The sequence below is a fragment of the Emys orbicularis genome, chromosome 9 (genome assembly GCF_028017835.1).
Source record: "Emys orbicularis isolate rEmyOrb1 chromosome 9, rEmyOrb1.hap1, whole genome shotgun sequence".
NCBI lineage: Eukaryota > Metazoa > Chordata > Testudines > Emydidae > Emys > Emys orbicularis.
The window spans coordinates 68,973,871-68,988,571 of NC_088691.1; the positions used below are offsets into that span (position 1 = coordinate 68,973,871).

The window sequence follows — 14,701 nt, forward strand, 5'->3', positions numbered from 1 at the left end:
CGCACACAATATTTTTAAACAGTTATGATTTACAGCTTGTGTTTGTACAGTGCCTAGCACAATGGGATGCTGGTCCATGACTGGAACTCCTAGGCACTAGGATGATATAAATAATCTACTATACTATTTCTTTCTTTTTGTTAGTCACATGATATATGAACATACATCTTGTGTGTTTGTGCGTGTGCATGCATGTACCCTCCTATCTCGAGAATTATTTAATGTCAACACACTGGAATGGGAGACAAAGCTCTCTATGTGCCAAACCAGGGGTATTGGATTCACTACAGTTCAAGCTAAACTACAAGTACACATTTTCTCTTCTCGTTAGATGTTAGAAAATTTCACAATAGGCATAGTGCAGTTTACTAGCATTAATGTAACAAGAAAGAAAGAGAAAAAAAGAAAGCAAGCAAGCAATGGCCAGTGAAATGGAAGCCTATTAAGTTAGATGCCCAATCTAATGGGTCTAATTAGATGTTTAAAGTACCTCTTTCAGTCCTTTGCCTCCCTTCACAGTCTCTTCTAATTTGGATGGTGGAGCTGCTTGAGCTTTTTTCTCACAACATTGAATGAAATTCACCCTTTGTTTTGGGCCAGTGTAAGGCTTATGTCTAACTTAAGTCCCCTGAATGGGACTGAGATGATACATATGCCTTGAGTTGGCCCTCTGCACACATAGGAATTCACCATTAATGAACAGTGCCTACCCACCTCTCTAACTAGATGCTAAAAGTGGTTTGGATACAGTTATACTCTAGTTAAATTATTCAGAAATGTATTGTAAAAAAGATACTTCCAAAAGTAATGATTCTAATCTAAACTAATGACCTGCTCTATAAAACCTAATTTGAATAAAAAACCAAACACATTAATCCATTGAAAACTGTATAGATTTGCTTGGAATAGTTTCTATTTTGTAGGTTTTTTTGTTTAACTTCAGTTTTTTTAAATCAACATCATGTTTAGAAAATAATTATCTCTGTTTTCAGGTGGATATTATAATACTGATAAACCATATCCTAGAGGTGAGATTCTTATTGGAGGCCAAAATGTGACCATGGGCTACTACAAAAACGAAGAACGAACCAAAAAAGATTTCACCGTGGATGAGAATGGACAGAGGTGGCTCCATACTGGAGACATTGGGGAGTTCCATGCAGATGGATGTCTAAAAATAATTGGTGAGTTACCTAAGGAATTTGATTAATTTACTTATATCAATTGACACAGTTCAGGTAAACAACATACCTGAACTGCTTTACAGTGTTGTTGTTACCCAGGGCCGGCTCTAGGATTTTTGCCGCCCAAAGCAAAAACAATTTTGGCCGCCCCCCGTTCTTTAATTACCCCACCCCCGGCCCCGCCTCAACTCCGCCCCTTCCCCAAATCCCCAGCCCTGCCTCCTCCCCCCAGGCTCTCAAGCCTAGGAGGGAGGGAGGGGAAGACTCCGAGTGGCAGCGGCGCGGGCGCCGCTTCTCCCCCTCCCTCCCAGGCTCTCAAGCCTGGGACGGAGGGGGAGCAACGGCGCGCGAAACGGCCGCTCGGGATCTCCCCCTCCCTCCCAGGTTTGAGAGCCTGGGAGGGAGGGGGAGACCCCGAGCCGCCGCGGTGCGCGAAACAGCTGATTCACGCGCCGCTGCTCCCCCTCCCTCCCAGGCTTGAGAGGGCGAGTAGAGGCGCGCGAATCAGCTGTTTCGCGCGCCATGGCAGCAGCAGCGGAGGTGAGCTAGGGCGGCCGGGGCACATTTTTAGGGGCGGCATTCTGGCGCCGGCCATGCCGCCCCTAAAAATGTGCCGCCCCAAGCACCAGCTTGTTTTGCTGGTGCCTAGAGCCGGCCCTGTTGTTACCCACAATTCTCAAGTGCTGGACTTCTTGGCATTTGGGCTCATGCTGTTCCAAGGAATATATTTATCCCTCAACCCTAAGCTCCAGTTCATATTTTAAACTACAACTGTTCTCCCTCTTTTAGAATATTAATGTAGATTTAGCTGTGATATTGGGTGCATCAACAGAGGACTCTACTTTCCTGAATATGAGATATCCAAGATATTTGAGCTATTTAAACTATTGTATTAAGTTTTAGAGATTTTTGTTTGTGTTTTGTTGTTTTTTGATGAGGGTTGTGGGTGGGGGAGGTTGTATTGGTATTATGCTGTCAGTAATTCTACAGTGTGTTTCTTTGTCTTGGTATTAATTGGAGTCCTCTACAGACAATGGAAGAGGAATACATGCAGGCAACACTTTTTTTAAACAAGTGCCTAAAGTTAGGCTCCTAAGGGCATATTTAGGCACCCAAATAGTGGCATGACTTTCATGATTGTGACGCACACCCAATGAAGTTAGTGGGAGCTTCTGGGTGCTCAGTAATCTTGAAAATCAGAGCACTGGTTTAAGAGTAAAATGAGGACTGTTGCTATTGACTTCATTTGTTTTGTGGTATGGGCCAAGTCCTAGGTCCCTTTGCAGTGGTCTTTCGGGACAGTATAGCTGCAAAACTAGCTTACTTGGCTGCCCCAGAGAGCATGTTATGGTATGACCAGGGAAAGGGGGTTTGGCCAAAGTGCCATTGCACTTGGCAATTCCTGTCTGCTCCAGCAGCCCCTTGGAAGCCATTACAGCTGGTGCAAGATAGAACAGCCTTCAAGTTGCTCTCACTTGTACTAATCACTTGTACTGAATCAACCCCTTACCACACCCAGGATTGGGGGGCACTTTACTGTCTTCCCCACTTGGATCCTGTATTAATGAGACCTCAGGCAGACCCGAGAAATGTATCTCTAATTATTGTGCCTTGAGCAATAGATGAACTGTTAAAATATAAATTACAAGAATAAATAATAAAATACCACAAAATGTTGTATTCCCTGCATATGTTTCTGGTCATATGTATAGAAGCCAAGCAGCTTGAAACATACAGTTCTTTGAAGAGTATCCCTGTGGGTGCTCCACTTTAGGTAAATCTACACCCCTGCGCTTGTAATCAGAGATTTTTAGTAGCAGTGCCTGGTTGGATCGCAAATGCATTGTCCCTGTCCTGTTCTGCTTCTGGCAGTTACATAGTGCTATGTGACCAACCCCCCCTCAGTTCCTTCTCTACCTCCCTCGCCTTGAGACGGAGCATTTGGCAGCACCTCTGAGATTTATCTTTAGCCTAGCTTAACTTTAGAATTCTAGTTAATTAGGGTAGTAAACTAAACTAACTACTATCTCTTCCCCGTTTATTCTTAAAAAAATTCTCTTAACTAAAACTTAAATTCCTAAGTTATTAGGATACCCCTTAGTATAGTATAGTTACCCTTCCTCACGGGAGAAACACTATTCTAAGGGACATGCCCGGCTCCCCAGGTTTTAAATGTTGCCTCACTTGCTGGTCCTCAATATCGGTGTCATGAGGAGAAGTCTCTGCATCCAATCAGGGATCATGGACCCCCCGGACACCGGTCCCCAACCCTGCTACCCTCTCAGAGAAAGGAGCACTTCGCCAAAAATGTGACAAAGAAACGGGCTCCGACCTCCCCTCCTCGGGAATTTGTCAAAAAGAGACGCTCCCCGACCCATCAGACCCCATCAGTACCGACCACACTGAGACCGTCCACCTCTGAGGTACCAGGACTCCACTACACTTCCTCTCTTCCCTCTACTTTGAAGTTTTCATGCTAGAGAATCTGTGGTAGAGAGGGAACCAAGGAGGGGGTTGGTCGCACAGCACTATGTAACTGCCAGAAGTGGTGCGGGATGGGGACAGCGCATGTGTGACCCAACCAGGCACTGCTACTAAAAATCTCCGATTACAAGCGCAGGGGCACAGATTCACCTAAAGTGGAGCACCCACAGGGACAATCATCTCAAAGACCTCAGTTACTGCACAGGTTAAGTAACCTTCTCTTTCAGCCAAACACTGTTTTTCACTTAATTCTAATTATGGTCTAGTTATATTCGCTTACACTGCTGATAGATATTGTTATATCTGATAAGTTTACCATATAACTAGAAGGTCTAATTGGAATAAAACATATAGTAAACATAAACATATTTCATTGGGGAAAGGTTTTTGTGCAGTTTAAAATATGGATCCCAGTTGGTAGAAGGAATCTGATAATCTGGGCAGATTGCTTTTTGTAAATCTGGGCAGTACCAAAAACTGGAACTTGGCCATAAATGTATCTAATTTAAAACACACAGAAATATGTCTGTTGCACTTATACACTTAGATATCAGCAATAGGTATAAGCAAGCCCTTAGTGTTTTCATTTTGCAAATAACATTTATTTAATTTTTCCCTTTATCCATAGATCGTAAGAAAGATCTTGTAAAACTCCAGGCTGGAGAATACGTCTCTCTTGGCAAAGTTGAGGCAGCTTTGAAGAATCTGCCACTGATAGATAATATTTGTGCATATGCAAGCAGGTAAGAGAGCTGATGTTTCCAAGACTTTGGGGTCAGTGTTTTCTAATATTTAAACTACAGTTGTTGCACATAAAACATTTTTGCTGACTTGCAAGTTTTTTGCCCATTTGAAAGAGATTTTATATGAAATATAAACCAGCACAAATTTTTAACAGTAGAAGTTTTTCAAGGGCACCCTCTTTTTTTGTTGGGTTGTTTTGTTTTGTTTTTTTGAAGTTTTGCACTCAGCTCCAGGTATAACCATATCTAAAACTTGAAAAGATTAAGCGTTAGCTATCTCTTATAAGTACTTGTGCATGACCAAATTAATACATTTGTAGCCAAATCTAGTTTCATATATCTGCTGCAAGTAACTGAATATATTGAGGATCTCTGCAAGAGTGAAGGGAGAACCCACCTGACCCATCCACCATTAGACATTGGGGCAGCAGTGGAAAACCGCTCTTCAACTACTAATGTTGTTGCAACTCACTGAGGGCTCGTCTACATTGGGTTTTTAAACTGGATCAAATCCAGTTAATCTGGTTTGAAAATTCCTGTGTATGCATGATGCAACTCATCACTGCATTCTTAACTCCACATTTCCTGGGAACTCTGGACTCCTCCTGCAAGTAGATTAGGTTTGCTCCTAATTGAATTAGTTTGGTCTTTTATTTGTGCGCTTACAGTTGCTGTCCACCTTTTTGCGTGTTTCCAATGGCTATCCCACAGTGCTTTTCAGGTCAGCCGTTACTGACCTGTTCATTTACTCGTGTGCCCTCCCTGCCCTGGTGTTGAGTTTCCAGGATGATCCTTCCCCTCTTTAAAGTGTGGAGCAGAGCCAGATTTTGGCCATTTGCTCCTATATTCCAGAGTATCGTTATTCTGGTGATACAAACGTGCTAGCACATGAGAAGCCCCACAACATGCCTCGTACAGCTGTTTGGAGCTATGTTGAGACCCTGGATCTCATCACCACTGGGGGAGAAGTGTCAGTTCAGAAAACTCTTGTGGCCAGCCACAGGCATAAGGACCTTTTTGTGGACATTGCAAAGCAGATGTCTGTGGGGGGTTGTGACCAGGACGCCGCTAAGTGCCAGATAAGAAGCCAAAAGCTCAGGAGAAACATTGAAATGAGAGATAAAAGGAGACAGGCTGTCAGGGGGCATATGACCTCTCCATTTTTGATGAACTAGACAGGATTCTACCCAATTTATAGTACAACCCATCCCAGGCACTATTCTGAGAATGTTGCCTGCACTCCCCCCTGCACTGAGGACGACTGACTAGACCCATCAGCGGATGAGCAAGAGAATGCCGAAGGGGAGCTACCCCCTGAGAGCCTGTGACTCAGGAGCCTGACTATGGCCAGCTGGAAAGCCAGCCCCAGTCATGCCTTGCTACAACAGACCCTTGCTCGTGCCCTGCATTGGCTGAGCCAGAATCCCAGACAGAAACCCAGGCCAGGCTTGAAGAGTCATATCCCGTACAGGGAACTTCAGCATGTAAGTATCTATGTTTATAATTTATTATTTATTATTATTGTTGGCAGATATGAGCTAGAAACCCCCATCCCCCTTCCCCCATCCTGTTTGTTACAGCTTCAAAATCCAGCCAGCATAGTGCAATTGCAATCAGTCCCTCTTTCTCCTCTGGTGCACCCCCTTCCATAGCAGATTTCAATAACGAAAGGAGTCATGTGTGCAAAATTAACAGTTGATTGAGACCATACTTTCAGAAAAAGAAATTTGGTTAGTTTTCATAGTTTATATGAAGTATAAGTGCACATTGCCTGCCCAGTCAAGGCATAAACAATACTGCACCCTTCTAAGGTACAAATGCCCTGTAAAACACATTGTAGCTGATGATCATTGAAGGACCCTGTTCTTCTCTGCACTTTCTTCATGTCTGCAGGGGAGATATAGCAAACCTTAAGACTGAGAAATAGCTCGATTTTTGTTTTGCATATTACAGGGAATAGCCACATGTCCATACACATGCCCAGTATAACTTGTCAGCTCCTTCCACTCCTGCAGTGCTTTTGGGGAGACCATCCAGGTGAATAACTGACCAGCAAGATACTGCCCTTTGCCTTTTTGAATAAGACCATTCTCTGCCTCCTAGTCAGCCACATCAGCATAATGTAATGGAGAGTGAAGACAGCTTAAAGGGGATGTAGAGGGAATTACTATCCAGTTTGCCCTCCATAGTCCCTCCTTTACACCTCCAATACCATAGAAGCACCTCCAGGGCACAAACAAAACTGCAAAACCAAACCTGGATCATAGCTCCAACCACATCACCCCTAGCAGCATGAAAGCAGATACAGTAGATTGAAGTCCACATGCACCAGATTCCTCTGTACATGCAGACCACTTACCATCTCTGAGGTTCCCCCGAATGGCAAGAGTCTCAGGGAGGTAAAGTCACATATACATACCAAAAAACCCTGCCATGATTTGTCTGAGATATGAACAATAAGCAACTGTTCTCCCCCCCCCCCCTTACTCCCACAGCCCCTGCAATAGCCAGATCATCAAGGACCAGCTATGTACTGCTGACAGATTGGTCAACCTGAAGGGGAGAAGAAAGAAGACTCAAGACAAGGTGTTTACAGAACTCATGGCAGAGACACAGAGGAAAACCAGGCTGGCTGAGAGGTGGAGACTGTATATGAGGGAGGGAGAAAGAAGTGAAGCTGCCCCAGAGATTGTGGCAGTGAGCAAGGACAGCGTCGCAGTGACCAGTGAAAGTATGGCTGTGGCCAAGGACGGCATCACCATGGCGAAGGAGAGCGGGGAAAAAGGCAGAGAGATTCAGAGGCAACTCATGGATGGTATCCTGAGACAGAACGTCCTCTTGGAAAAACACACTTCTGCTAGGCCAGCAGGCCCTGCAGTCCCATAATTTGGGACCCAGCCATGTTCTTCAGACCCTGGACAGCACTAACTCCTAACCTCTGCATCCCCACAGCAATGCTTCCAGCAGTTCTCATTCACCTCTCAAATCCAACCTCTAGGCACTGAGACACTTGCACTTGGGAGTCCAGAAGAGCCAGGGGCAAGGTGTATACTTGCCTTTAACTTTCTGCATCCCTCCTCCAAATTGTTGCATTTGAAATGTTCTTAACTGTTGCACTTGTTAAAGGTTTGTATGCAGTTGGTTAGTTAAATGGGGTTCCAAATACAATTTTGTCCCATTTGTTCCATTAAAAGGTTTGTATTTGGTGTTTTTATTGTTTTTTCATAATAAAACTACTTATACATAATACATCCATTATGAGTCATCAATGCATTTAACACAGAAAATCCTTTAAATAAACCTGAAATAATTCATCGGCTTTTACAGAAGCATATAGGAACCATTCAACATCAACCACCCACCAGCGCTCATAATGTTTGCATCCGAACACGCACTCCACTGGCTAACGCGTTCAGGCATGTGACTCATAATACAAACAGTAGGCATCCCTGACAGCACTCCCCTGGTGTTTGTGTTCTATGTAGGATGCCTTGCTGGTTGCTCGAACCTCTTGAGCAAATCTCCTCAGCTCAGTCTCCCACCCACCTATAAGGCTTTCCCCCTTGCTCTTACAAATATTGTGTAAAACACAACAAGCAATTATAATGGGCCTTTTTCCCCCCTGCTGCTTCCAATCTGTTACATAAACTGTGCCATCTGCCTGTCAAATGACCAAATGCACAATCAACTACCATAGTACAACTACTCGGGCAATAATTAAAATGTTCCTTCCTTCTGTCCAAGCAGCCTGTATATGGCTTCATTAGCCAGGGCACCTAGAGATAAGTTTGGTCTCCCAGAATAACTAGACAAAACTCCACACCATTAATGTCCATAGTGCTCCTGTGGGCAAACAGTCATTTCCCCATTAATTTTAAATAATACTGAGTTCCAAAAGATCTTGGTGTCAAGGACACTCGTAGACCAGCCTGCATTTATGTCTGTAAACCTGCTACAATGGTCCACCAATCCTTGGAGCATCAAGGAGAAATACCCCTGTCAATTACCTCTTTGCTCTTATACTCTTCCTCCCCATGGGACAGTGGGTAGCGGATCTATCCAGGGAGGGATTCAGCCCCCACATACTCCAGTGTGACAGGTGCAGGCGAGACTACCAGAATTGGTATTCTCCTTATGCATGAGGTGTGCACATCCTGCAAATGCTGAGCCCTGCCTCCCCTCACCTTAGTATAGCAGAACTGCGCTGATTCCTTTGCAGGAGGACTTTCCATATCTGTAAAGGACAGGTTAAGATTTGCCCCTCAATGAATTATTTGAACCCGACATGCCTTATTTTTATTCATTATGTAAATAGGCAATCCAAATTATCTCATAATAAGGAAATTACAGTTAAAAATGGCTAATCTGACATTATAGTTAGGTATTAAATACATAGTTAGTAAACTCTAAGTTGTGTATTTTCTGCCAGTATCATATTTCTCCTTAATACTTACATGGGTCTGTTATGGCATAAGTAACCATATTCAGTAATACAAACTTCTGCTTATTTAGAAAAGGGCAGAGGTACAATTCCATGTACTTATTCTGTGAGATTCTAGATGAACAAAAGTTAAAAATCAATATATATTAAATAGAAAAAAATTGAACTTTATAATTGTTTTTAAATGAAGTAATTGTTAACTCTACAAAATTCATACTAACGTACATTTTATACTTCTCAGTTTCCAGTCTTATGTCATTGCATTTGTTGTGCCAAATCAAAAGGAGCTTACAGAACTAGCTCGGAAGAAAGGATTTAAAGGAACCTGGGAAGAGATCTGTACCAGTGCTGAAATGGAAAAAGAGGTACTGAAGGTAGTAGCTGAAGCTGCTAGCTCAGGTGAGCAGTCGGGTAATTTGTATTTGCTTTGTGGAGCTTAATGTATTGTAAAAGTGTAAAATATAAAACAGTAGAAACAAAATATGCATATCAATATATAAAAGATGTTTTATTATGTGTAATTTGTGTCCAAAATAGAATCTGCCTGTAATGAAGTGTTTGTGTTTTCTGCAAAACTTGACTTTAACTGGAGGATGCTTTTTGTGTGTGGGATGGGTGGGGGACATAGTCTACATAAAACAGAGTGCTGGTCTCTGTGTGATTTCCACACATGGGTACATATGTGCTTCATGTGTCTGAGACTGGATATTTCTAGTAAGTAATGTCTCTTGGTCTGCACCTGCACAGTTGCTCCCCTTATACCCCATAACGACTGTATAAAGAGTGGTGAGGACAGATGCTTTTCCAGTTCCCTCTTACTACCATGTGGCCTCAGTCAGAATCTTCTGTGTCTGAAGCTATCTTTATCTTTCATAACCTGTATATATAACTGTATATAGTTGTAACGTTTTTAGTATTTTATAGTCTAGTTAGTGTAGTTTAGTTTGTCCCCACCTCAGGAACCATGACTATTCCCAGAGTTCCAGGATTTAAGAATTGTATCTCCTGCCCCCTTCCCGCATCTTGGTTAGCAATGACCACCAGTACTGCCTTTACTGTCTTGTGGCGTCTGATATCTCCACTAAGTGCAGCATCTGCTGCTCCTTCCCTCTCGGACCTGTGAGAGACAAGAGCTCCAACTGAGGAAGGACCTCATGGAGAAGGCCATGAGACACAAGTCTGATCCAGATCAGAGGGAACCCTATGTACCTTGGCCTCAGTCTGTGAGTAGCACCCCTCTAACAGCCATGATCAGAGGCCATTCAGACTATTCTCAATCACAGCAGAAAAGACTCCACCAGAAAATGGTATTTAGCAAAAATTGAGGTGTTTCGCTATGTGGATGCAACAGGGCCAGTTATCCTCAGAAAAAGCAGGTATTCCTGCTATTTTAGACTACCTTCTTACCCTCAAGATGTCAGGACTTTTCATTAGCTCACTGGAGGTCCACCTAGCTGCAATCAATGTCTTCTATTCTCCAGTAGAGAGCTAATCCATTTTTAGTCACCTGACAATAGTCAGATTTCTGAAGGGTCTCACTAGGACCTTCCCTCCAGTAGCAATGCCAACATTGCAGTGGGACCTCAGGTTTGTATCCCTAGGCACCGATTTTATGGGTGCTGCGAGGCTGGAGGACCCATGGAAAAACCAATAGCCGGTGCTCAGCACCAATCAGCTATTTGGCGACGCTCCCAATGAGCTAGTTGGGAGTGCCGCCAAACAGCTGTTCAGTGACCCTGCCAAACAGCTGTTTGGCAGCTCACGGAGGGGTTTGGGGGAGCGCAGTGAGCGGCAGGCAGGCACAGGCCTTGGAGAGGGGTGGAGTGGGGGTGGGAAGATGTGGAATGAAGGCGGTGCCTTGGGAGAGGGGGCGGAGTGGGGGCAGGAAGAGGTGGAGCGAGGCATTGGGGAAAGGAGCAGAGTGCAGGCGGGGCCTCAGAGCGGGGCGGTGGTGAAGCACCCCTGGAGAAAACTAGAATTCTGTGCCTATGCTTGTACTGTCAATACTTACTGGGCCACCCTTTGAACCATTGCCATATGCCTGATGTCCCATCTTTCTGTGAAGGTCATCTTTCTTGCCACCATCACAGCAGCCAGCAGGGTGAGTGAACTGGGAGCACTCATGGGCGACCCACCATACACCTCGTTTCCCTTCACCTTCACCCAAAAATCACTCCCAAGCTAATTTCTGAGTTTTTCATTCCCTTGATGTCAGATGGGCTTTAGTGTTCTGTGTGCAAAGAATGAAACCAATTAGGAAAATTCCTAGACTATTTGTCACTATAGCAAAGCATTCACGGGGACCAGCATTTCTGCTCAGGGACTCTCTAAACTGATATCTGTATTGCTCTTTGTAATCAGTTGGCGCATCTCCCTTCCACAGACAGGGTGAGGACACGCTCTACTAGAGCACAGGCAACATCCATAGCATGTCTTCGAGAAGTACCTATACTGGACATTTGTAAGGCAGCAATCTGGAGTTCCATCCATATCTCTCAAAGATTACATCTTAGTCCAGGCATCTTCTGCAGATGCATCAGATGGGACAGCAGTATTACAGACATCTCTATTGACTGCATCCTTGCACCACCCTCCTCTTCTAATACAGCTTACCAGTCACCCACATGTGGGGTACACATAGGGACCAGCACTCGGTTACTCTACCCGTAACTGGAAGTTCTTCAAGATGTGTGGTCCCTATTTGTATTCCACTTCCTGCCCTCCTTCTCCTCTGCTTTTGATCCTCTCGGATTCGCAGTAAGAGGATTATTTGGAGAGGCGTCCGTCTGCACTACCATGTATGCCCTTGATATGAAGCATGAGACAAGAAACTGCCCACGTGTGGAGCGACAGACTCTACTTGCTAGAAGTCTCTGGTCTCAGACACATGGAGTGTGTGTACCCATGTATGGAATATAGATAGGACTACAAATCTTGAAGAACTTCCAGTTACAGGTAAGTAACCCCCATTTTTCTCCTTGCCCGTCTCAAAAACGTTAATACACAATATTTAACTTGCTATATTTTCTAAGCTAATGAGCATACAGTATGCAATACACTGATATTTGTTTTCATTCGCACAGTGTTCCATTGACTACTTTTACATTACTTCATAACCTTAGCCTCCATGCTAAAGAGTAATAGTTAAACACTCCTCTCCATTGTGTTCCATAGAGAACAAAAAGGGTGAGAAAACAATGAAAGGAGGAAAGTAAAATGTAAATTACATTCTTCCTCCCTCTCTCTTCTTCAGTTTCCCTCGCTGGTGAGTTCACTGAAGATCAACCTCACAAGCTGCATATAATTGGGGCTGTGCAGCTTTGGGGAATATATTGTAGCAAGGGAATTAGCTACTGTACTCAACATGTTCTCCCAGCAACTTTCTAGAAATATCATCAGAAATAAACAGCAGAAAGTAGCACTATTTTGAGCCTAAATAAATTCAATTCCATGCCTCCTTCTACGTTCAGAGGGTCAGGGTCAGGAAACAGGCCTGGCAGCATAGATCTCGAGTGAGCCATTCTGCTATGTGTATGTGCATGCATTTGCAAAGCCAGTAAGCAGCACAAAAGCCCAAGCACATTGGGCATATTCCATGGTAATGGAATATAATTGTCCAGAGATCCTGTGACTCCACATGTTTTAAAATCTCTCTGTGTGGCTGTAAACTAATGTTTGAGGAGTACTTTTATCCCCTTTGCATTGCCTTTTCTGTGTGAGAGCATGATTTAGCCCCTCAATCTATGTTTGAAATCTTTCTCTTACTTATATTTTTTTATTATTGCAGCTCATCTGGAGAAATTTGAAATACCAATAAAAATTCATTTGAGCCCTGATCCTTGGACTCCTGAGACTGGTCTGGTGACAGATGCCTTCAAATTAAAACGCAGAGAGCTTACATCACACTACCAGGTGGACATTGATCGAATGTATGGAAAAACAAAATAATTCTTTTCCTGCGCTTCTTTGCTACAGTGAGCTCGGATCAAATAGGAAATACTTGAATCTCATGTCTCAGTACTTGAGACCAACACACAAAAACACCATTCCTCATTTTCAGCTTAAACTGTTACTTCTGATAACATCAGCATCTTTACCTGTCAGGATTAGTAAAATGTTAAGGCAGCAAACTTGTGTCTGTCTCCTTCTTTCCAGTATTCTCTGCTACCCTGTCAATATGTGGATTTTCCTGAGTTCTTTTGGGAAACTGTGATTTTGAAGCCTCAAGTTTTTAAATATGATTTATAAATCCTGTATAATGTTCTGTTTGCAACTTTTTAAAGTTTGGATGTATAGGCGGATAACTTGGCTATGTAAGAAATGGTTATTCTGGGGGCCTTTTTTATATAAGTATTTAAATATAAAAAGTGATTGATGTGAAATTATGTAATCTGAAAATGCTTATAACTCAAATCACTGTTGGACGGAAGACCAGATTATTTGTTGCTGTGCAATTATTCTTTGTAAATTTAAGAAAGAAAAAGTCTGACATTCTGACTTGTGAAATACACCTGAAATATGTGCCTGATGGTTGATCCTTAAATATTTTATTTTTTACCTAAAAAAGAAAGATAGGCATGGCACAGCACTGTATATAAGCAGACAGCCCTGGAGAATGTGTTGTTTGAGGCTTTATTAATGCAAAAGATGCTATTTAACGCACCAAAAGCTACATCTGTGAATAATCTGTCTAATATTGAAATTCACTTTTAAAATATCTTCATGCCATTTTGTACAGAAGTTATATTGTTTAAAACTTGTGAGAACTTTTAAGTGTTAAGTAAAATGAATTCAGAAAGTTTGCTGGGACTTCAACAAAATCATCTCTTTTCTCATCAGCCTTACATACACAATTCAGGTTTTTTCTTTGTTGCTTGTAAATCATTGATAATAGTCAAGTTCAAACCTATCTGCAGCCCAAATCTCTTGGAGGGAAATTTCTTAAAGGCCTAAATGTCCAGTTAGGTACCAGTTGGATTTGGGTATCTAACTGCCATTTGTGCCTTTGAAAATCTCCCCCTAAATTAATAATTTCACGTTCTTTTGTTTATAATCTTCTTTTCTTTGAAGTCAAATGTCTGAAGTATTGTCAGTTAAGAGTCATATTTATTTTACCTGCTTGGTTGTTTAATTGTTGCAACCAAATTCTTGAGTTAGTTGATTATAAATAGTCCTGTGAAGCTTTCATTTTGAGAGTTCTGGGTGCTAGCTAGATCTAAAGTGGGAGCCTCTAGATTGGTTTCAGATATGTATTTTATTATTAGTTTTTTAATATATTAATTTAGAGAAAATATTCTGATCAGGGTCACATGAGAACATGGAAAGGCATACATCAGTACATTTTGTGATGGACCAGATATTAAAGGGGCTTTAATTTGCTGAAATGTCTTTCCTCATATGGTATATGTAATTACAATGTAAAAAGTCAGGTCTTTATGCTCGCTTGATGCAATAGTTTGATAACAGAGCATTGGCTGTACAAAAGACGTGCAGTACCTAAAACTACCCTTTTCTGCTGTTAGCATTGGTAAAACTTTAACTTGGGAGTTTTAGGAGAAGGTTTCACACAAACTCTGATGAAAAAAATTAATTCTGAAGTATATGAAAATTGACACTCTGTGCAGTTGTATAGGAGACCAAAGTCAAGTAGGTTCCCTGTGCTGGTGAAAGCTGAATGTATCATACCTAGTTTCAGTCACTTAAATAATGGAAGCGTGAGCTGTATTTTTAATAGCTCTTACTGGATTGCAATGGATTTGCACTATTGTTGGTGCTGGAGAACTCTGCACCTTTTGGTGAGGTTTGGTGTATTTAGTCAAATGGAATTGTCAGAATTAAAAGGGGTTTAG

The 14,701-nt window shown here is 42.5% G+C and overlaps 1 protein-coding gene across 1 annotated transcript in view; it reads left to right on the forward strand.

Annotated features, from left to right (window-relative positions):
* The window catches only part of ACSL3 (acyl-CoA synthetase long chain family member 3), a 109,642-nt gene extending 96,842 nt beyond the window's left edge, over positions 1 to 12,800 (forward strand). The window contains exons 13-16 of the mRNA XM_065411367.1: positions 993 to 1,184; positions 4,297 to 4,411; positions 9,094 to 9,251; positions 12,640 to 12,800. Of these exons, the coding sequence (XP_065267439.1) occupies positions 993 to 1,184; positions 4,297 to 4,411; positions 9,094 to 9,251; positions 12,640 to 12,800 (626 nt within the window). The remainder of the gene's footprint in view (positions 1 to 992; positions 1,185 to 4,296; positions 4,412 to 9,093; positions 9,252 to 12,639) is intronic.
* The last annotated feature ends 1,901 nt before the right edge of the window (positions 12,801 to 14,701 follow it).